General features: G+C 45.5%; 1 protein-coding gene across 2 annotated transcripts in view; it reads right to left on the reverse strand.

The window, feature by feature from the left end:
• MYO15B (myosin XVB) overlaps positions 1-22,002 on the reverse strand; it is a 123,006-nt gene extending 101,004 nt beyond the window's left edge. Inside the window, exons 1-3 of one of the 2 annotated variants that reach the window (XM_053301461.1) lie at positions 21,936-22,002; positions 16,769-16,834; positions 8,645-8,702 (exon numbers count right to left, since the gene is read on the reverse strand). In XM_053301461.1, the coding sequence (XP_053157436.1) occupies positions 8,645-8,702; positions 16,769-16,834; positions 21,936-21,998 (187 nt within the window). In that variant the 5' untranslated portion in view covers positions 21,999-22,002. Of the gene's footprint in view, positions 1-6,598; positions 6,849-8,644; positions 8,703-16,768; positions 16,835-21,935 lie in introns of those variants that run through there. The other variant, XM_053301463.1, reaches the window with a different exon arrangement.
• Positions 22,003-23,172: the final 1,170 nt, after the last annotated feature.

The following is a 23,172-nucleotide window of genomic DNA, read 5'->3' on the forward strand; positions in this document are numbered from 1 at the left end:
CTTGTCTCTGGGCCCACTCCAACCTTGCTGCGCCCCTGGTTGGTGATGAATACCAATGCAAAGAATTAAGCTTAATACAACAAAATACTTATCCCCAAGAATAGCAGCACAAGAAATATATCTAGCCAGAAATTTTCAGTTCAAATTGCTTTCAAAATAAGCAGATCTTGCTTGCATATCTGCCTGGCAACTTCCCAACTGATAAAGAAACACAAGCCATAATAATGTAGAATAAAGGAGTTATCAGGAGCAAATACATTGTTGACAGAAAAGATTTCACAGTGTGGTACAGTTCCTGAATAGCTTACAGGAATAGTTTCTTCCTTTTATGGCCTCAGTCCCTAGTTAGGTCTTAATGCCTTAGCTCCCCCACATCTATCTATCTATCTAGCTATCTAGCTATCTTTGCTTCTCACAGTATCTTCCTTTTTCATACACTCTTATTTCCCTTGCTCACTTCAAACTCCTTACAATCGGTAATAAATTATTATCCTTGAGAGCACTGTATCTTGGGTAAAAAGGATAATGTATGCCAAAGTACCTCAGATAACTAGTGCAGAATTTATCTTTTTGATATTAACTGACATTCCTTTTTAAAAGCAAGGTTCTAGTCTTTATTAATGCAGATAAAAAATTGAAAACAAGCAGGTAGTGTTTGCTGAAGACTACAAGTCAACGTCTACCCTGAGAGGGCTTCAAGCGATGGAGTTTTCAGTGCCTTATGCACATCTTTGTTACCACCCCTAACTCCAAGTCCTATATGTCTTTTCCTCTACACATGCCGTGGCTTCTACCTTTCTCTCTGTCAAATCCCAAGCATGGGCAATGACAGTGTATAATACCATTCAAGCAACCTGGAGCTTTTTCATACCTGGCTTTTAGTTCACATCTCCTCCGGAATGGAGGTGTGTGTTCACATATCAGCAAAATTTACCCCAAAGTCCCTGCTATTGAGGAGCACTTCACACACAATTCAGGCTTTTCATTGAGCATTAGAGTATAGCCTGATTTATATCTCGAGTTTTAAAATCCACTTTTTTTGCATTGGGTTTTTTGGACATCAAACTCCAGTAAAGTAAACACGCAGTAAAGCCTACTGTTTAGGATAGCTCTGGATGGCAATTTACAGCGCACTGCATGTGTTGAGACTACATAATTTGATTTCTTTCCCACAGAGTTTGGGTTGGAAACCAAAGAAAATGAATACCTATGTTAATATGGAGAGGTATGAAATCGTTTAATATTTATACCCAATTGCTTCCCTATACATGCTTAGAAAGGGTGATACGTATCTGCATAGTCTGGGTAACAACCACAAAAATGTTCAAGGTGTCTAATAGAGTTTCTCAGGCAAAGGGAGACGTGAGGATAATAAGAAATTTATTTACTTATTTATTAACGTTGGCAAATGCATTTACACTAAGCCACCTAATGGGGCAGCGGGAAAATGACTTGACTAGCAAGCCAGAGGTTGCTGGTTCAGTGGTGAGCAGGGCTTCCGGAGGCCTCCTTGCCTGCAGACCTTCCTGAAGCTCTCCCCAGCCCCTGATTCCCACCCAAGAGCTCCAGCAGCCCAGCAAATACCCAACAAGCAGCAGGGGCAGAACCAGGGGTGAATGTGCAAATTAGGGATGTGCGAACCGGTTCGGATCAGTTCGGAAAGCTAAAAATTGGTCAGATGGTAGCTGGCACCCAGGGGTACCTGTCACCCAAACCCCAAAGCAATCGGACACTCGTACGATTTTTTATGAATTTTTGAAAAATATTTTTATTTTTCTCTCATAGGATATAATGGGACCCGAACCAGGCCATTATTTCTTATTGTGGAGCACTCATGGGTGCCAACAACCATGCAAACCCTGAAGCAATCAGACACCCCTATGATTTTTTATGAATATTTGAAATATTTTTAATTATTTTTCTCATTGAGTATAATGGGACCCGAACCAGTCCATATCCCCTGTTGTGGAGGACCTAGGAGCACAAAAGCAGGGTGGGTGGTAGACAGGCATGGGTGCCTACCACCCAAAAAATCTCAAGGCAATTGGACACTCCTCTGATTATTGGTGAATTGTTAAGTGTTTTTGAATTCCTCATAGAGAATAATTAGGATTGCAGCAAATGTATAGCTTCACGTCGGGGGGAAAGGGGTGTCGTAGAGTGCAGTGTGGTGGGTGGTAGTTCCTAGGGTGGGCAAGGAAGCTATCAGAATTATTTGAAAGGAATTGGGCAAAGAGGTGATTTTTAAGTGATTTTTGAAGTTTACGCGTCTTTAAGGTTTTTCCTCATAATAAGTTATAATGGAGCTTTCAGCAGCCCTATAAGTGCACATGGGGGTGCTGGGGTGGCCCAGAGCAAGTGGTGGTGTAGTGCACATAGGGTGCCAACCACCCCCATGGGTTTCTAACCCATGGGGTACAGGGATCTCTGGTAGGGGCACCCCCATGGGTACAGGGTTCTCTTGTTTCTGAGGTATTGAGTGTGGATTCTATGATAGCAAATGAGATTTTCAATGAGACACCATCAATCCACTCTAATATGCTATCATAGAATCCACACTCCGCCTCCTGCTTCTTCTCTGTGTGTGTGCTTAGTAGGGGTGTGCAATTTGGGATTTCGGGTGATTTGGCTCGGACCCGAACCGAATCACCCCTGTTCTGTTTTGTGCCCGAATCTGGGTCACCCGAATCACCCTTGATTTGGTTCGGATTCGGATTTAATCCGAATCCGAATCCGAATCGATTGGGGGGGTAAAAAGGGGCCCAGGGGCAAAATTTTGGGGTGGGGTGGTAGTGCCCAATGGGTAGAGTCTACCACCCCAATTTCAGGGGGATTGGGCAAAGGGCTGATTTTTGGTGAATTTTTAAAGTTTTAGTGACTTTGGGGCAGTTCGGGGGCATAGCATGGGATCTGGGCAAAAGGAGTGGGGTGGGGTGGTAGTGTCTAATGGGTGCAGGCGACCACCCCAATTTCAGGGGGATTGGGCAAAGGGCTGATTTTTGGTAAATTTCTGAAAATTTCATATCTTTGGGGCATATTGGGGCATATTGGGGCAGAAAGTGGGGCCTGGGGCAGAATAGTGGGGTGTGATGGTAGTGCCTAATGGGTGGAGGCTACCACCCCAATTTCAGGGGGTTTGGACAAAGGGGTGATTTTTTGAGAATTTTTGAAGTTTTAGTGACTTTGGGGCAGTTTGGGGGCAGAAAGTGGATCTGCCCCAAAATAGTGGGGTGGGGTGGTAGTGCCTAATGGGTGGAGGCTACCACCCCAATTTCAGGGGGATTGGGCAGAGGGCTGATTTTTTGAGAATTTTTGAAGTTTGGGTGTCTTTGGGGCAGATTGGGGGCAGAAAGTGGATCTGCCCCAAAGGAGTGGGGTGGGCTGGTAGATAGTGCCTAATGGGTGGAGGCTACCACCCATCCCCAATTTAAGAGTGATTGGGCAGAGGGGTGAATTATGGTGAATTTATTTGTATGAGGTTTGTCTTCATAAGGTGAAGTGTGCTAAATTGATTACTTCCTCATATTATTCATAGTAAAGGAAAGTGTGAAAAAGTGAAAGTGGGGTCATGAGAGTTGTTTAATTGAAAAATATCTCATTTGCTATGATAGAATGAGAATTCACACCTTTTCTATTCACCATAATTCACCCCTCTGCCCAATCACTCTTAAATTGGGGATGGGTGGTAGCCTCCACCCATTAGGCACTATCTACCAGCCCACCCCACTCCTTTGGGGCAGATCCACTTTCTGCCCCCAATCTGCCCCAAAGACACCCAAACTTCAAAAATTCTCAAAAAATCAGCCCTCTGCCCAATCCCCCTGAAATTGGGGTGGTAGCCTCCACCCATTAGGCACTACCACCCCACCCCACTATTTTGGGGCAGATCCACTTTCTGCCCCCAAACTGCCCCAAAGTCACTAAAACTTCAAAAATTCTCAAAAAATCACCCCTTTGTCCAAACCCCCTGAAATTGGGGTGGTAGCCTCCACCCATTAGGCACTACCACCACACCCCACTATTCTGCCCCAGCCCCCACTTTCTGCCCCAATATGCCCCAATCTGCCCCAAAGATATGAAATTTTCAGAAATTTACCAAAAATCAGCCCTTGGCCCAATCCCCCTGAAATTGGGGTGGTAGCCTGCACCCATTAGGCACTACCACCCCACCCCACTCCTTTTGCTCAGATCCCATGCTATGCCCCCGAACTGCCCCAAAGTCACTAAAACTTTAAAAAATCGCCAAAAATCAGAGGAAGGTCCAATCGACTTGAAATTTGGGTGGCAGGTAGAACACAAGGTCCCCTTTCAAACCAGCTATTTTTTGAGATCCGAACCGGTTCGGTTCAGATCCGAACCGAACCGGGGGGGTGGTTCGGCAAAACCAAAACCGAACCACCCTGGTCCGGTTCGGACCCGGTTCGGATCCGAACCGAACTGGGAGAACCGGTTTTATGCACATCCCTAGTGCAAATGTTCAGTTGCATCCCCTGTGGATTTATACCCAGATCGGCAGTTCCCAGTAGCAGAGTCCAAAAAAGGATTAACTTCCCTTCCTACTGCTAGTCCTCCTGTCCAGCAGGAGCAGCTGCAGCCACCTGATTCATTCTCCTGGAGTCTTGTGCTCCTTCCCCACTCGGGCCAGCATTTGAAAGCACAGTACTGTAATTTTAGAGCAAGCAAGAAGCCAGGAGGAGGACTGAGTTGCTGAATGACAATGGGAAGTGGAAAGAAGCTGGCTGTGTGCTTGTCTCCCTCCAGGAAAGTAAAGCATAAAAAACCCCAATCTTTATCTGACTGTTTTGTTTGTGTGTGATTTGTTTCCACTGTGAGAGAAGTAGGGATGTGCATGGAAGTGCGGTGGGGCGATTTGAAGGTGGCAGGAGTCTCCCTTTAAGAGTGGGGGGTGCGCTTACCCCTCCTGCCGCTTTCCCCCCACCGGTGTTGGTATTTTTAACAGCCCATCAGGGCAGCAGCTGACATCAGCGCAGCAGCTGACATCAGCATAACAACCTCTGGTCATATCTGGAAGAGGACAACGGGGCAGCAGGGAGGTACGCTGCCTCCCCCATGGGCTGTTAAAAATACCAATGCTGGTGGGGGGGAAGCGGTGGGAGAGGTAAGTGCACCCTCCTGCTGCTCTTAAAGGGAGACCCCCACCGCCTTCAAATCGGCGGTTCTTTGGATCGGTTTGGAGACCCATAAACGGCCTCCGAACTGGTTCCGTGCACATCCCTAGAGAGAAGCAGAAGCCCCACCCCCACTTGAAAATCTCCATTTGTGTGTGTGTGTGTGAGAGAGAAATGTTTTTAAAATATCATTTTCAAATTATAAGTCAAAACTGTTTGAGTACAAACTTGTAGGAAAAAACCTCCCCATCCCAACAATATACCTTCTTGTGAGGAAATTAGTCAGTACAAAAGTATTTAAAACTTCAAAAAGAGTAAGAGGGAAGAAAAAATGCTCCAACAAAATGGATTTGTTCTTGTCCCTGCCTTGGTTTACCATGTGCTGGTTGTTGTGTGTTGCTTATAGCTCTAATCTGGTCTCTGTGTGTTTGTTTGTTTTTCCTTATTAAAATATTTATCTATTTTAGCAACAAAGTTCTCAAAACGGCTTAAATAGCAAAATATGTGAGAAAATGGTTCTTTCTCAATGTGTTTCTACTTATAGTTTTTTTTTTGCTTTGTGCTTGTAACAGTAGCTCATATATAAATAACATACATATTGTCTTTTTCTGCTGTCCTGTTTGAAATCAAATTGGTAGCTTTTCCTTCTGTAGCGTATAGACACACTATACTCTGCACATACACTGTAGTGTATCGGGAATGAGAGAAAGCAGGGTGGTGGTGGTCAAGTTTGCAACCCAGAAGGTCTGAGTGAGAATTGTGAAGCAAGGGGCATGTGTGGTGCTCTCAACATTTCCCCTTACAAATGTACTATATGTCCAAGCTGGTTGGACATGTCCAAAAACCTCACTCAATCATTCATTCACACACATAGTATGTCATCAGTCAGTATGATTCTGTAATCATATTAAGGAGGCCCCGCACATGCTGATTCGCCCCCAGCCCTGCACCCCCCTAGAGACAGCCCTGAAAGGCATAATCTCTTACAGCACGGGAGATGGCAATGGTAAACCCCTCCCAGGGGCGTAACAAGGTTGGCTTGGGCCCAGAGACCCATTTTTAAAATGGGCCCCCACCACCACCCATCATCCGTCACCGCCTTCCTCTTCTCCTCCTGGCCCAATGTAGACTCTGCTAACTATCCCAACTAGTTAAAAGGTGTAAATTACAGCACAGCAGAACCAAATTTATTGACTGCCTGACTCCCTTAGACTTGAGGCGGTTTACATAATTAAAACAACAGCAGGGTGGGGTGGGGGGAAAACACACACACACCCCTAAAAGCCTGGCAGAATAGATAAGTTTTCAGAAGTTTCTTAAAGGACAGAAGGGAGGGGCATTAGGAATCTCAGGAGGCAAGGTATCTCAAATAAATGTGAGGCTGGATGGGATACAGAACGGGCAGAAAGCAGATTATAATCATGCAGGAAATGAAATGACCATGAATGGAACCTTGCACAACTACTGACCTTTCTCCAGTTTGGGAGAGCTAGGAAGAGAGGCTTCTTCTCCTTCATCATGTATACTTTTAAAAGACCCATAGGATCTCATGTGCCAAGGACAGGTCTGTAATGTTTGAGTGATTTCTCCACTCTCTTACCCAACTTTGCATGTTAAGTGATTAAGAGTCAAAGAACAGCCTTGGATGTTAAAAGGGGGTTGATAAACGGAGCCAAGGAACTGTGAAAAGCGCACGCTTGTCACTCTTCCCCTGTGTGTGCCTCCCCACTTCTGTTTTTCTGACGGGGGGAGGAAGGGGGAGCAGAGCGTTGCAATTAAACATGAAATGAATAAAGGCCCTTCGCGACGCTCTGCTTCCCCTTCCTCCCCCCGCCCTTTAGGGAAACCTCCTCTCTCCCTTGCTCTCCTTTCCAACTGACCTCCTCTCTTCCTTGCTCTCGGCGGCGTCAGCGTCCAGGAAGCAGAGCCGAATCACCCAATCATGTGCCTGCCTTTCCTTTCTTTATCATGTGGGGTGCTGCCAGCCAATGAATGGGCAAGGAGGAGGCGCTGACAAGGGAAAAGAGAGGGGGGAAGGAGGGCAAGAAAATACGGCGCGCTCGCACGAACATGGAGGGAAATTTTTTTTAAAATAAAATAATTCAAATTGAAGGAGCTGCAGCAGGCACTGGTGAGGGGAGGCACGTGACATGTCTCTGGAGGGCCCCCTCAGAGGCCAGGGCCCCTAGACAGCTGCCTCCCCTTGCCCGATCATAGTTACGCCCCTGACCCCACCTGTATTCTACCAAAGACAGCCACAGGGCTCTGTGGGCGTCAGGAGTTGACATCAACTTGACAGTAGGCTTGTGCCCGAAACGTTTCAGAGGCCATTATGGAGGCCTCCGAAATGTTTCGGCTCCGGGGGCCGTTTCGGTGCTTTGGCACCGGCAGGGGTAGTCCTTTAAGGGTGGGGGAGGGTGCACTTACCCCTCCCGCCGCATATCCCCCGCCGGTGCTCCGTCACTGTTAAGCCCCTCAGGGCGGCAGCGTTCCTCCCTGCCGCCCCGTTTCTGTCATCGGCCGGAAGTGGCCGGAAGAAGCAAGCGTGCATGCGCCCATTGCAGGCATGCACGCACCCGTCTGCCGTGCGGGTGTGTGCGCACGACGGGCGCACGCGTGCTTCTTCCGGCCACTTCCGGCCGATGACAGAAACGGGGCGGCAGGGAGGAACGCTGCCGCCCTGAGGGGCTTAACAGTGACGGAGCGCCGGCGGGGGATATGCGGCGGGAGGGGTAAGTGCACCTTCCCCCACCCTTAAAGGACTACCCCCGCCGGTGCCGAAGAAACTTCGTGCACATCCCTACTTGACAGCACACTTTACTTTAAAACATGGTTACAGCTGAGAATGAGAAACAAGACAGAAACTTTAAAAACAAACAAACATTAAACTCTTACTTGCAACTATAGCTCTGGGAACACCATTGTGCAGCTGCAACATGACAGCAGCCTTCTTTTTTTTAACCCACACTATCTGTCCTTCAACACGTAGTAGTATTCTGTACTAGTAGCATTCTGCTCCCCAGGACAGAATAGATATTAACACTACTACTAGTAGTATATTTATACTGCATTTCAACAATGTAGCTTACATGACAAAATAAATGAGAATGAGAGAGAGTTTCTTTGTCCCAAAGGGGCTAGAAATACAAAGGAGGCATCTGCAATAGTCACTGGGAGGGACACTATGCTGGGATGAATAGGGAGTGTTGCTCTAGTGCTGCTATAAATATAAGAGGAGAGCCACCATGTTAAAAAGTGCTTCTTTGCCCAGTTAGCAGAGATACTAATAGCAATGGTCAGATATCAAACACTGAAATCAAATACTACTAGGTACAAAATACAATTATAGAATAGTTGAACAAAGATTATTGGAAGAATAGTAGTAAAAAAAACCTTCAAGAGGATTTTGAGGGAAATCCCAAATTGCTGTTCTTGGAGCAAATTCATTTTATCTCTAAATAAAGGAGATAACAGGCTTAGGCAAACCTGTTGGGAAACCAGGGTTCTCTGCTCACCTTCAGCCAGGCGGAGGAGGGCTGCAAGCTCAGCTGGGATTTCCAGCAACCGAACATCCTACAGAGAAAACAATCAGCAGACAGGTAAGGATCACCTTGTTGAGGTTTACCTCCCTTTCTATTTATTACGGAAACAAAAAAGCTTATTTGCATTTAGTACAGAAATTAATACTTATTAATTTCTAGAATGCTGTCGGGGCACACGGCATTTTACAGAGTAATATAAATGAAAACACAAAGTCCCTGCTGCCAAGACCCTTGCATTCAAAAATGTAATAGTAAGGAAGGATAATACACAACAGGAAGAGCATGTGGAAAAGGCAGAGACAACAAGGGATGAATGTGAGCAAATAGAGTTACATGAGCTCTTTGGTTAGGGATCAGGAGGTGATGGTTGCTTCCATACCAGTTGCAGGGGCGGAGCTGTAATTGTGCGCACAGGTTCCAAGAACACATGTGCTGCTGGTGGTGCTACCGCCAGTCCTTTCTGAGGCCGCTGTGCTCACCACAATGGGCACCCAGCAGAGCCTCTTCTATTTTGCCGTGCACACACAGCGGCAACCTCCCTGACCTAGGAGCCTGGGGTAGGCTGTCCTTCCTCTGCTCTGCCACTCAGCTGGCCCCTATGCTGAGCAGGGCAGCCAGCTCTGGGCTGCTCTTTCCTGTGCAGCGGGGAGGGGTGCACCTCCAGGCGCCCATCGCAGCAAGCATGGCCCCCCTTCTCTCCCATGGTGGTGGCCTCCCTGATGAAGCAACCCTGGAGAAGGCAGCGTTCATCAGTGAGGCTGCCGCTGTGAGTATACCAGTTGTTTATTTTGGAATTGCTCTCCTCTGCTCAGTCACGTTTTATGGAGAATCAAGACAACACTGTATTCCAGTGTTTCCTAAATTGTCCTCCCATTTTTTATCATACTTAATTAGTAGTGATTTTTTTTATCACCATAAAATTGCAATTGCAGAACAAGCATGTCCAATGTGGACTGGCAAATAGCTATTGTGGCTTTTCGGGGCTAATGTGCCTTTAATTAGAAGCTTCCTCCTCTGCAAAGAATAGCCATTTCTGCCTCTAGTTGCTTCCTGCTCAATTTGGCTGGCACTACTGGTAAGTAACCGATGAATTACATCTTAATTACTCCTAATTACCTAGTTCCTGTTCCCAGCAGGAAGGGGTGCTTTAATAAGTGGTTTCCTTTTAGCATGTTTTCTTTTATAGTGAAACAATGGTTTTCACAATAAAAGGAAAAGGAAAAAAGAGAATAAACCAATAATTAAATTATCAAGTGTCATGAGACCAGCCTTCATTCATTCCAAAGGCTTCTTTAAATCTCATACCAGAATTTTCCTTTATTCTAAAATCCATTTTGAGTCTTCTCTGTCTCATGTATCAGCATACTGCCAGTCAGGTACCTTGTATGTGATCTCCTGTTTGTTGGAACCAGCAGCCAGATGGTGTTGATGAAAAGAGATATCATGCATTGCAAATTAGCTCCCATTGTCCAGCAGAATCTGTGAGCATCAAATCAATTGCTTCCTAAAACTTGTTGGATTGCCAGTCAGAGGATAATGGCCCATCTGATACTTCAAATGGCCTGATCCCTTTCCAGGTGGAAACATCCAGGTGGAATAGTGCAACCTTTTAATTACCTAGTCACCTAGCTACAATCTTTCTTGTGCTAGACGGGGAATTTGCAAATTTCTTTCTTATAAAGGCTAAGGCAATCATCTGTTGTTCTTCTTGTGCTCTTGGTTGATGCTCTTAAAATGACTTCTCTATTAGTTTAGCTTTCACCTCAGTAAGGTAACCAACCTGGGAGTAATCTATCTTCTGAACCTAAGTGTCTCTGCTGAGGCTGTTGCCAAGCCCAGAGGGAAACACTCATATCATTTAAATACATTCTTACACTAAGAATGGACAAGCTGTTGCTAGAGCAGGTATAATTTCTTCAATAGCATATTTTGTGGATGTTTCAGTCTAGCCCCAAACCAGATTGCTGATCAGTTCAACCATCCTGAATCAGTGCAACAGGGGTGGCTCTGCAGGCTGCCTGTGCTTTACCTCGTCACACTGAATAACATTATTATGATTAACCTCCTGATTATAGTGCTGCTGAATCTGCTTCTGTATGTACTTGCTATCATCCCTAATTCTGTACAGCAGAGGTTCTCAAACTCTGTGCCCAAAAGTTGTTGGACTACAACTCCCAACAACCATTGTGGCTGGGAATGATGGGAGTTGTAGTCCAACATCTGAGGAACCAAGTATGAGAACCCTGCTGTAATGAATTTCCATATTTTTGTTCCAGGAAATGATACATCTGCCTGGAAACAATGCTTCCAGTTCCATAAAATACCAAAGACATTACAAGCCTGTTCAGAGTCAGTTCAGGAAACAAGGATTGATATAACGAGTCAGCAAAAAGCTGTATCCTTTTATAATTTTATTGCATACTGTGAGTATCCTAAAGTTATGAAACAAATGCCAACGTCTCTGTTTTGCTGTGGCTATACTATGTAAAGTTAAACAAACAAACAAACAAAGCTCAGAATGACTTAATTAAAGCAAGTGCAGCTGCTAATTTGAACATGCAAATTATTTGCAAGCCAATGTACATAATATGGAAATTAGGCACCCTGGATTTGGAGAGCCAGAATATGGCAACCCTAGCTCATGGGAACGGCAACAGCAACACAACACTTAACTAACTTAAAACACTCTACAAGTGAAACCACTCCGAATGATGACTAATGCTGAACTGCTATATGGGGTACCTGATTCTTAGGGCTTCTCCAGATAAACGAATGCATACTTCAATTGCACTTTAGCTTCTGCAAAACAAACAATTCCACAAATCCCAGTAAAAAGACTATAGTGGAATACCATTCCAGTCCACGCAAAAGAGATTGGAGGAGGGGATGGGGAACAGAGTCTTGCTCTGAGAAAAAAGCCTTTTTGCTACTTGGTCTTGGGGTTTTTTGTTTTTGTTTTTTTAAAGAAACATAGGAATCAGCATAACAGGCACTCTGACTAGCGCTGGAGAGGGAGAAGTGTACAGCTCTGAACGGTCAAGAAAAAGAAAGAGGGGGGAAGTAAAAGGTTCCACAACTTTTGAGGAAAGACGTAGTCTTGCTTGTGTTGGCCACATTGGAAGGAGCATTCCCACACTAGACTGGTACAACACAACAGCAGTCAGCCTCTAAAGCATTATAAATGTTCGTAAATAAAAAAACCAAACAGCACGGGTATGTTGGCAAGAGCTGCATCACACGCTACTTACCTTTCATGTCACAGGCAATATTCAACAGATGCCCATAACATTCTCTGTGGCAGAGGCAGTAACAACAGCAGTGGTGTCTGCGGGGCGGGGGGAAGAATTACATTTCTCATGGAGTAAATATGGTGTGGTCTGAGCACTGGGGAAATGGGACATCCCCTAACCAAAGTGATACCTTGAGGGGTGATGTCTGGATGCCCCTCAGTGAACACATGACAATTGTGCCTTCTTTGCATAAATCAATTATTGTGTAGAAAGATTCTTAATGAAATGTCATGTTTAAATCACTGAGGTGGGGGAGGATCGACCATGGGCTGCCAAGAGCCCCGTTGGGTGGGGCTGCCATACTCACCTGCCATCTGCCACCTCTGCCGCAGCCCCCCTTGCCCACCCCACCATTTGCTGCCTCAGCCCTCCACACACCCCACATGCCCTCCACAGAGCCTGCTTGCCACTGCTCTCATGGCCAGCTTGCTTCCCTTTGCTGGCCACAGCACAGCATAATGACGTGACCACCTGGAGCCAGTTATCCCTGGGATGGGCTTATGCCAGGGTAGTCCTGTCAATCCCTTTGCTGGTGTTGTGGCTGGCAAAGGGAGGTGAGCAGAGGCTAGAAATGGGCAACCAGTGGCAACAGCGGTGGTGATCAGAGGCCAGTGGCAGTGGGGGTGGCTGTAGCCCACCAAAAAATTGTAGGCATGTACCGCCGCCAGTGTCGCGACCCTCACTGTACTGAGGGTCAGTTCAGCCCCACCCATCACACAGTTAGGGATGTGAGCGTATATGTCTCACTCACCTTCCTGGTACACTATTCCACTTTAATAATGGTGTGTGTTGAGAGGTGGCTTGTGTGAAGCTCCCCCTTGCATGCAATTTAAAGTATTTAAATTGTATGTGAGAGGGTGGGTCAGACAAACTGCTTTGCATACAGAATTATAAATAGTGCAACAGCATGCTGAGAGCATCCACTAGCCCAGAGGTACACAAGTCAAATACCCTGGTGGGCCAGAGCTAACCATGATTTGGTATGCAGGAGATGAGGTAAGTTTTCAACACATTAATGATTACATTGACATTAATTATTTAAAATATTAACAAACGCAATTATTAGTTCCCCAGAGCATGAGGAGGGAAGAGGAAGCTCCTAGCAACCTTTCCTCTTCCCTGTCTCCCATGCACCGTCAATGCTTGCAAAGGTCAATTTTGAAAGGGGATTGATCCCCACCAGGTCCATGGGGCAAAGCAGCATTTTGCACCTCACCTCAGGCATCACAATACTTTGGGCCACCCCTGGCCAGCAAAAAAGTCCATGTGGGTCGGATCCGGCCCCCAGGCGATATGTTGTGCAGGCCTGCACTAGCCACTGTCTCTTTTGAGTGGACTGAGATGGTATTGCATTATAGTCTTTGTGGTACCACAAATCATGTGATGAGTAGGACCAGTCGGACATATCACCTGAGCCAGACTTGGAGAGAATTGTATTTATTAATTACAACTACTAGTGCTACCTCATCTCATCTCATCTATGAGCACAGTGTCTTCCAAACATAAAAATACATTTAATTAATTAATTAAAATAAAGAGAGTGAGAAGAAAGGCCCCTGTCCTGAAGGGCTCCCAGTTATTCAGGCACAGAAGGGAAACAAAGGACAAATGGGAGGGAAGCAGAATCAGGGAAAGAGTGAGGAAGAAGATATGATTATTCCATGTACACTTAGACTAGTTACAGTGTAGTGGGGGGATTAAGGGGCTGGGCCCAAGGCTTCATGGGAAAAGGTGGGCTCTGAAGAGCATCAGAGCATTGGATCTGCACACATCATAATGCTCAGGGTGTCCCTAGTATTCTGATTGCCAGAACCCGGGCATGAAGGTCAGAGAACAGGTGACTCCTTCATTGCTTTGTGCATAGGTTATATTCAGCTGTTCCAGAATTGCAGAGGTGTTTGTCTGTTGTAGTAGAAATGAAAGAGACCTGTCTGTGGCACCTTAAAAAACTAAGAAACAGGTTGTAGTATCAGTGTGTCAGCATTGTTCTTGGAGGGCCCATCCTATGACAGTGGGTACCTGTTTAAAGGGGAATAATGTGGCACAGGACCACCCAGAGCTGACACAGTACATGACGCAGCACAGATGCTAACAATGTTCATCACTGATTATACCCCACTGCACATTTTGTTGTGATTTTCACTGCAGTGGGTTTTTTGTAGGGATGTGCGAAACGTTTCGAATACAAAACGTTTTGGACCCAAAACAGCCTGTTTCGGGTGTTTTGTAGACAAAACAAAACACCCATTTTCCAGATCCAAAAGTTTTGTATACAAAACAAAACGTCCCTGTTTCGGCTACAAAACATTTTGTTGTTTCGGACCTCCATTTTGTGGTGATCTCTGAATCAGTCTCCATTTTGTGTTAGACATCTCTTTCAATTTCCCACCCTTCCAGCCTTCTGATCGGTGACCTAAATCATGGGCTGACCTGCTGACAATTCCCTCCTTGTTCCCCATTGGCTCTTTTGCTTCATCCCACTCTTTACTGACCCCACATTGGCCAGGGGAAGGGTTGCTAACCCATGGGGTGCAGGGTTCTGCTGTTTCTGTGGTGTTCTGAGTGTAGATTCCCTGGTAGCATATGAGAGTGGATTCTTGTTTTTCACTGAAAATCTCATATGCTACCAGAGAATCTACAATGAACACCTCAGAAACAACAAAACCCAGTACCCCACAGGCTTGTGGGTGTGGGGGTGGTTGGCACCCTATGTGCACTACACAACCCCTTGCTCTGGGCAACCCCAGTGCCCCCCCCAAGTGGAATTATGGGGCTGCTGAAACCTCTATTATTCCCCATGGGAGAAATCTTAAAGACACGTAAACTTCAACAAATCACAAAAGATCAGTCCTTTGCCCAATTCCTTTGAAATAATTCTGGAAGTTTCCTTGCCCCATTGGGCACTACCAACCACCACACTCTGCTCTGAGTCATCCCTTTCCCCTTGATTTGAAGTGATACATTTGCTGGAATCCCCATTATTCCCTATGGGAAAATTCTTAAAGATGTGTAAACTTTAAAAAAAAAATCACAAAAAACCAGCCCTTTGCCTAATTCCTTTGAAATTTGGGTGGTAGCTTCCATCCATTGGACACTACCACCACCACCCACTCTTTTTGCCCTGGGACCCTTTTTAAAAATCCAAATGGATTCAGATTCGGATTTGGAAAATTTGGCTACAAAACAAAACAGGGCTGATTCGGATTCAGAAAATTTGGGTACAAAACAAAACGGGGATGTTTCGATTCGGATACAAATTGAAACAATAAAATTCCAAAATGCACACCCCTTTTTGCAAGCCTCTGTGGATGTCTTAAGTGGACAGAAACATAAATAAATAAAATATATAAACTACAGATCCAAATGACAGTAAAATGGAACCTCCATATACAGTAGTATTATAATACTAAAAACCAGACTTTCCGGACAAGCATCCCTACCAGCCATCATCTTCCTTCCTCATGATGAATACCATTGCCAACAGAATGCTGGACTAGATGAACATTCAGTCTGATTTAGCAATGCATATTCTTATCTGATAAACAACCAATCCATATATCAACACTAGGGCATACACATCTTTAGTTGGATGTAAATGAGGACAGCAACAGAGAATGAATAACTCTTTTGTATGCTATATCATCTACAGCAGGGGTTCCCAAACTTAGGCCCCAGAATTTGTTGGACCACAATTTCCATCAGCCCCAGGCACAATGCCCTTCAGCCATGGTGTCTGGAGACGATGGGAACAAGCCTATCAATGACTACTAGTCCTGATGGCTACCTCCATGTTCCAAGGCAGGATGCCTCCAAGTACCAGTTGCAGAGGAGCAGTGGCAGGAGATGGGGCATGTCTTCAACTCCTGGCTGTGCTACTTCCCAGGGCATCTGGTGGGCCACTATGTGAAATGGTGCTGGACTAGATGGGCTTTACGTCTGATCCAGCAAGGCTGTTCTTATGGGAACGGTAGTCCAACAGCATCTGAGTCCCCAAGACTGGGAACTCCCGATCTACAGAATTTAATTCTTCTGGCCACAAGGCTAAGACTACAAGTGACAGAACCTGACCCTGTAAAGTGATTCTTATATTTGTGGTGTTAAGCCACAACTTACACTCTGGCTTGCAAAAAGAACAAACCACCATCTGAAATCCAAACAAGTTTCCAGCAGTGTGGCTGCTTCTCAAAACTATCTACTCGACTGGAATAAGATGCAAGGAAATAGTCAATAGAGCTATTCACATGATCGAAAACAGTGTGTTCCACCCAGTTTCGGGAGCTGTGCACACTCCTGATCGTCGATCATGTGTGAGTGAAAAACAAGGTAGGAGGTGGGGAATGTGATCGTCTGTTCAGTCCCTGCTGGGTGGGAAGGTTTTTCTCCCTACGTCATTTAGAATCTGGGGAGGGCATGCTTGTCCTATTCAGTTGGGCTGGGGCTAAGCAGACAATCACGCTCCCTGCCCCCTACCCTGTTTTTCACTCACAGATGATCAAAAATGGGGAAGTTGCACAGCTCCTGAAACACTAGTCTTACCCTGTTTTCAACCATGTGAATAGCCCTAAACCCTTTTGGCAGCAGAGGACAACTTCAGCCAAGTAAGAATACATCATGTACACAATGATCCTCTAGGAACAGTAACGCTGCACAACTAGCTCTCTCTGTGCCACTGAAAATTACTCTCTGTAATTCTCTCTCTGTAATTACTCTCAGAAATTCATGTAATGCATGAAACTCTGAACTGTTCTTTGCCTTCATAAACAGTGTCAGGCTTTGCCAGATGATATCCCATATTTTATTGACATACCATTCCCAGGAACCTCCCGCTTTCCTCTGCACCTTTGACCAGTGACTCGTTTCTCTGCCTGCTGTCCTGTAATCGTGATAGGAGAAAAATAATGAAGGCATGCAGGGCGTGTTCCCCGATGGACTATATCCAGGACCAACAACCCTCAGTACAAAATACATAGCAGCATTGTGACAAGGAGATCTTAAACTAACTTATGCAGATTTGTATCCTGCAGAGTATCACCTCCCATCTGAAGGGGCAACTGGAAAGCTAAGTAGACTAAGCTCCTGAAGACTTCTTTTCTCCCCGCTCTTCTCACTTGTTTTCCAAACTGTGAATTCCTTCTTGTAGTTCTGTTGAATTACAGTCAGTACCCCACACACTCCATGTTAGTTCTGTCAGTGTCAAGAGGTGACTGTCCATTCACCCACACAACGATTATCCACAGGTGCTTAAAGTGTGGATAATAGGATATGAATCAGTATTCTCCTAGCAAGGTCTCTGACATATGTACATAGGTAAAAATCACTTTTCTATTCCAGATAGATTGTGCCTGAAGAAAATATATCAGGAATATGAGGGGTCATTAGCCAAGATGGCCAAAGCATAAACCCTCATCGTAAGTTGTCCTTAAACCTTCGACTATCAAGGGTTTGAGGGAACAACGAATTAAACACTGTGTTTAGCTCCCTGTACATTGGTTGAAGTCTCCCTGTAGCATAGTATTGATGGAAGAAATCCAGTCTGGCCTTCCTCCTAATATGCTAGTTTTTTGTATGTATGTGCAGGCATTTTTGTTCATGTGGAAGTCATTCAGTTTTGCAATTCCCTGCTGTGTGAAGTGGTACAAACCAGGAACTACTCTGCCACTTGTCTCATCGTGTGTGTGTGTGTATGTGTGTGTGTGTGTGTGTGTGTGTGTGTGTGCTTACCACATTCAGTCAACCCCAGTTACTACAAGAGAACTGCAACTATCACATCATTATGTGAAATAGTGACTGAGGATAAACTGTGACATATTCAGCTTTAATTTCAAGTGGACCCAGTAGCCATCAATGAAAGGAAGCTGACCCAGTCAAATGTTTAGCCTGTGAAATAGACCTCCTCAGGGGTGTAGCTATAATTGAGTGGATGGGTTCAAAGAGCCCGGGCCCCCAAGCTCCTGAGGACCTCTCAGCTCCACCCCTCCCTATTTTCTTATCTCCCTCACTCCAAGGGGCCGCCAGAGAGAAGAGCGAACACGGGCCTCCTCTCCCTGGCTACGCCCCTGGACCTCCTCACCTGATAGTCACATTTTCAGACAACATATCTGTGTACAAAGAACACGCATAGATAGTGGGGTGGGTCTGCAGTGGAGGCCTCAATCTCATCTACCTGTGTTCAGTTGGCTGACCAAACCCGGGCTGGCTCAAGCCCCTCTAGTGCCCGGAGTGGCATGGCAAGCCACCGCCTGGTCTTCTAGGAACAATTTTTGCTACTATCTCACCTAAAACACTTCTCAAAGCAAAATTTGTCCTAAGGTCAAAACATTCCTTGCTAATGCTGCAGAATGGTGCTTCTCTTCGATAACTAGCTAAACCACCACAGTCCATCCAATTCAGTATCCTGACCTCAACAATGGCCAGAATCAGATGCCTCAGAGAATTTTTTAACAGAAACGAAAAGAGGTCTCTCTCTGTTCACTGCCACTAAATCCCAGTTTCTGGCTGCTTAACTCTGAATTACTTTAGTATTTATGAATTATCTACACAACTGCACCTTGCAGAGTATATTGTGTTCAGACAATTCATTAACTTCTTCCCTGTAATTTTGCCTGCTGGGGAGGGATGGTGACTGAAAAATCTTAATCCAGACCTGGAAGGAACATCCAGCTGAATGTTTGTTTCTGTGGAATCACAGTCTCCTCTCTAGGTTTGTCCTTCCCATCTGTAGACAAAATATTTTGCCAGGCTCCCCACAGGGGTACTCACTTGTCTGCTGTTCTGTGGTCTATGGGTGTATCCTTTCGTCCTGAGCTCAGCTGCGTAGATGCCAGTAAGTGGACAGAAAGAGCTACAGGAGTCTCGGCCGGGCCAAGACTGAAGAGGGCTAAAGTCCGCCCAAGGCAGAACAACAGGAGAAACAGAGAGGCTCTGCCATTCGAACAGTGAACTTTGAGACCTTTTATTGTTATTTCTTCCCTAAGGGCTGAGTGTTCATAAAGTAAATACAGATGGCAGGGATGGCAAAGTGAAAGCACAGCTTTTCAGTGGTTCCTGGGAGAAAAGAGCTGGGAGCTATTGAAAGTGGGAAGGACAGGTACAGAGCACACACCCTATTCAGACAGATCCGGCAGACCGTAGGCAGAACTCTGAAGTGCATGTACAGTATGCCACATGAAGTGCATGTATATAACAAAGATTAGGTGGATTTCGGACTCTGGCAGTCATTTTCTTGGCACTCTTTCAGGCAATCATTGTCCAAGCTTATAGCTATAAATTCATCTTTAAGGGCTGTCTTTGAGGCATGTCAAAAAGCAAATTAGCCAGTATGGCCAGAGGGCACATAAGCATGCTCCTGCTTCATGTGCTATTCTACAGCTGGCCTGCAAGAAGCAGCCCCAGGTAGTGGTGCAGCAAAGTCGGCAGGGGCCTAGGTTAAATAGATAGACATTGCTCCCTCCCTCTTATTTTTGCCATACCATAGACACAGCCAAACTTTAAAAAACGTTATTTGGTGGTGGTGGTGGTGGTGGTGGTGGTGGTGGTAGCCACCACCAGCAAAACAAATCCCACCGCCACAAAACCCCTCATTCACCAGAACATTGTTTATGCAGCACCTTGCCACTCTCACTCTCTTTGGTCATCAGTGTCACTGTCCTCCTCCTCCTCCTCCTGCCAACGTGCTACATGTTTGGCATCAGGGCACAAGTGCGTCCACCATTTCCCAGCCAACTCACATGCTGTTAAGAAGCGGGATGGCCACTCTCGTCTCTCCTTTGCTCAAGAGAGGAAAGAGCCAATTCGGCCCCGCCACATGAGCCAGCTAGGAAGTGGCAGTGATGGTTGGCAGGTGGCAGGAGGGAGGCAGGTCGCAGGTGAAAGGTGAAGGGCTCTCAGGGGCCCCTCCTTTCAGGATGACCTAGAGCAGCCCATGTTCTTAGAACACATCCACCCAACTAAGGTTATGCCCCTGGTCCCAGGGGAAAAGGTGGGATGATTTAACATGAAACAAGCCTTGAAACTTGCCACACATTTGGGGAAGTAGGTCAGGGCCCCCTGTAGTGAATTTGAAGAGAATCAGGTCAGTCCCCTGATTTTTGGTGAATTTTTGAAAAAAATGTTTTAAAATGGCTAAAAATGGTGAAGCCTGGCTTGTTTCAAGCCAGAACTTTACAAAAAGTTCTGAAACTGAAGACCCTCCTTGGACCAGATGCGGGAGGGCCGCTGCTGGGTTGCGGGGTGGGTGGCCCAAACATGGGCTGCCTATCCCCTACCTATGCCATTTTCACAATCAGCTCTCTTACTTAGCCTGTCGTCAGCCATCTTGAGCACAGATGTCCCTACCAGGGGCAGAGCTGTAACTGTGCACAGCTGCCATTGGGGCTTCCGCACTTGCCGTGAAAGGCCCCTGGTGGTGGCCCTTTTCTCCCCACCGTTGCCAGTGGTGGAAGCCTCCCTGGGGGAGCAGCCTGGGGTAGGCTTCCCTGCCACCGCCATTCAACTGCCACCGCCACCTCTTCACACATTTAAATTCCACTCTGATATAGTCTTACATTTGGAGGGGCACATCTAGGCTCACACTGCACATACCTTTCGTTTGCTGACTCTTGGGTGTGCTTGCATATACTGCTTCCTCTTGGTACATACGTATACATACATACCTTCTTTTTCTGCCACGCATGTGGGGCACCCGTTCTCTTCCCACTGTGCACGTGGTGGCGGTGGCTGCGGTGGCTGAGCAGTGGGGGCAGGGCAGCTACCCTGGGCTGCTCCCTCAGGGAGGCTGCTGCCACTGCCATCACTATTGCCACCACCGCATGCAGAAAAAGAAAGGGTGCCACCGGGTTGGAGGAGTGGGCAGCCCAAATATGGGCCACCTCTGCCCTTCCTATGCCACTGCACTCTTCTGCTGGGTTTTGTGTTTGGATAGATTTATCTGAGTTTATTTTCTTTTCTTTCTGCTCCCCCCTTTAGGTGGTCAGTCTTGCGGAAGATCGATTAAATAAGTGGGTGAATTGTTCCTCCTTCAGGCAATCAATCTTCCGCAAGATCACCGAGTAAATCTATAAACAAAATTAAGAAGAAAAGCAAGGCTTTAAGAAAGGCCTTTAAGAAAAAGTGCTTTAATCAATATGGCCCTTCCATACATCTCAGAAAAATTGTTGGGATATATCTAAGTACCCCAAAACGGCACTGTGAAAAGTGTAGTATTTTAGAACAGATATAAAGCAGGCTAAGCTCCAAAGCTCAAGGAAAGATCTGAATCACATATGGAGGGCACCTTGAACTTCAGTGTAACACACACACCCCAGATGTATGAACACACACACACTCTTCCTGTGGTGAAGTTAAGTAAAGTTGCCATCTGGAAAGAGTCCATGAGCTTTCCCAGACAACAGGCTTTACCGTGGGTTTTTTGCGAGGCTTTTACTGTGAGTTTGAAGTTGCCTCAAAAAACAAAGTAGTGGGGTTTTTTTTTTTACCCCAGATATAAATTGGGCTACACTTTAACACGTAATAAAAACCCATAATTGTGTGTGAAGTGCTCCCTGATAACTCACAGGGACTTCAGGGTAAATTTGGCCGATATGTGAACACACACCTCCATTCCGGAGGAGATGCAAATTAAAAGGCGGTGTGAAAAACATCCAGGTTACAGGTAAACCTCTTATTGCTGTTGTGAATTGTCATAGTACTTATGCTATTCTTTTCCTACCCTTTGCGAGCACATTAATATAAACTTCTAATACATATATTTAATTTCTGGAACTTTCCTAGAAGTGTAATCTACACAAAACAACTTTGCCCAGTCAATGACAGTATGCGTGGAAACACACACACACACACACATACATACAACACACACACACACACACGTATACATATATACACACAAAACTATTCCTCCACCATAGCCCCCAAGTAAATCCCATTCATCACAGCAGAAAATATCCTTCCCATAGAATTGTCAATAGCCCTGTTACCTGGTATTGCCTCTTTCTCTGAATCACTGGCCTGGATACAAGCATGGCCACCCCAAACTGCATTAGGGTCTTCTTCAATCTTCGGTAGTGTTTCCTGAAAATTAGAAAAAGAGGAAGTCAGTAAAGAAGAGAGAACTGTGTGGAAACCCTTTGCTTTAGTGAAATCAGTAATCTTACTTGGGCCATTAGAATCTGCCTGCTTGCAGCAGGACTGTAAATGGAGATTACTTTAATCTGAAGAGCAATTCAGTTTGTTGGCTTTTGGGTCTTAGAACAGAACTGTCTGTGTATCTTTGCTTTCTGACCTTGCCAGGTAACCCCGGAAATGAGCCTGAATGAGTGTGGCCTTCTGCCTGAACACCCGGAGCTGCCTGCGGTTGATGAGGCTTCGGAGATTGCGCTGAAGGGTAACAATGGCCCAACTCATTTTTTGGTTCCATTGTCTCTCTAGCATTTGCCTCGCTTTCTCCTTCAAAAACACCTGCAAGACAAGAATAGACACTGATTATGTAGCCAGCACTGACAACAGACACCTATCTCTTGATCTCTAGGCCCCTCTGGCCTGATGGTGTAAAAACATTATCACACCACTACTTCTTTTTCTTTCTCTATACATGTGTGTGTGCTCCAACTGAAGATAACACTTAATACTGTACATCTGAAGGAGTAGGCTACAGCTGACACAATTTTGTGCCACAATAATTTAAGTTAGTGTTTAAGCTACCATACAGGACTCTAACATGGCTATCCCTCTGGAATTTAAGGCAGCAGCTCTATCAAATTATTGGTATTAATAATCTAGAGATACTATTGAGATATGCCTAATGCTATGTGAGCAACCAGGAAAACAAGTTTAAAGGACAAATTATTAGTATTTGTTTGCCTGTGCAAGATCCATTGCTTTGAAGATGGGCATATATCCCTGATGGAACCTAACATAATACAGACAAGTTGTTCTAGTAAGAACTAATTAGCCTACTTTCCTTTCACTGTCTCTACAAATGGATTAAATTTGTTTCAAATCGAGGCCCATACGTTAAATCTCTTGTGACTCAAATGTTCATGTACCCACCATCTTGGATTGGGGTGGATGACATCATTACAAACTACACCATTGAGGTGTCCCTGTGTGTCACTCACTACAACTGTACCAAATTTGGTTCAAATAGGTTAGACAGTCCTCAGGTTAGTGCACGTGCCTCAAAATTTCACACATCCACTATCTTGGATTAGAGTG

Source organism: Hemicordylus capensis, chromosome 2 (assembly GCF_027244095.1).
Source record: "Hemicordylus capensis ecotype Gifberg chromosome 2, rHemCap1.1.pri, whole genome shotgun sequence".
Lineage (NCBI taxonomy): Eukaryota > Metazoa > Chordata > Lepidosauria > Squamata > Cordylidae > Hemicordylus > Hemicordylus capensis.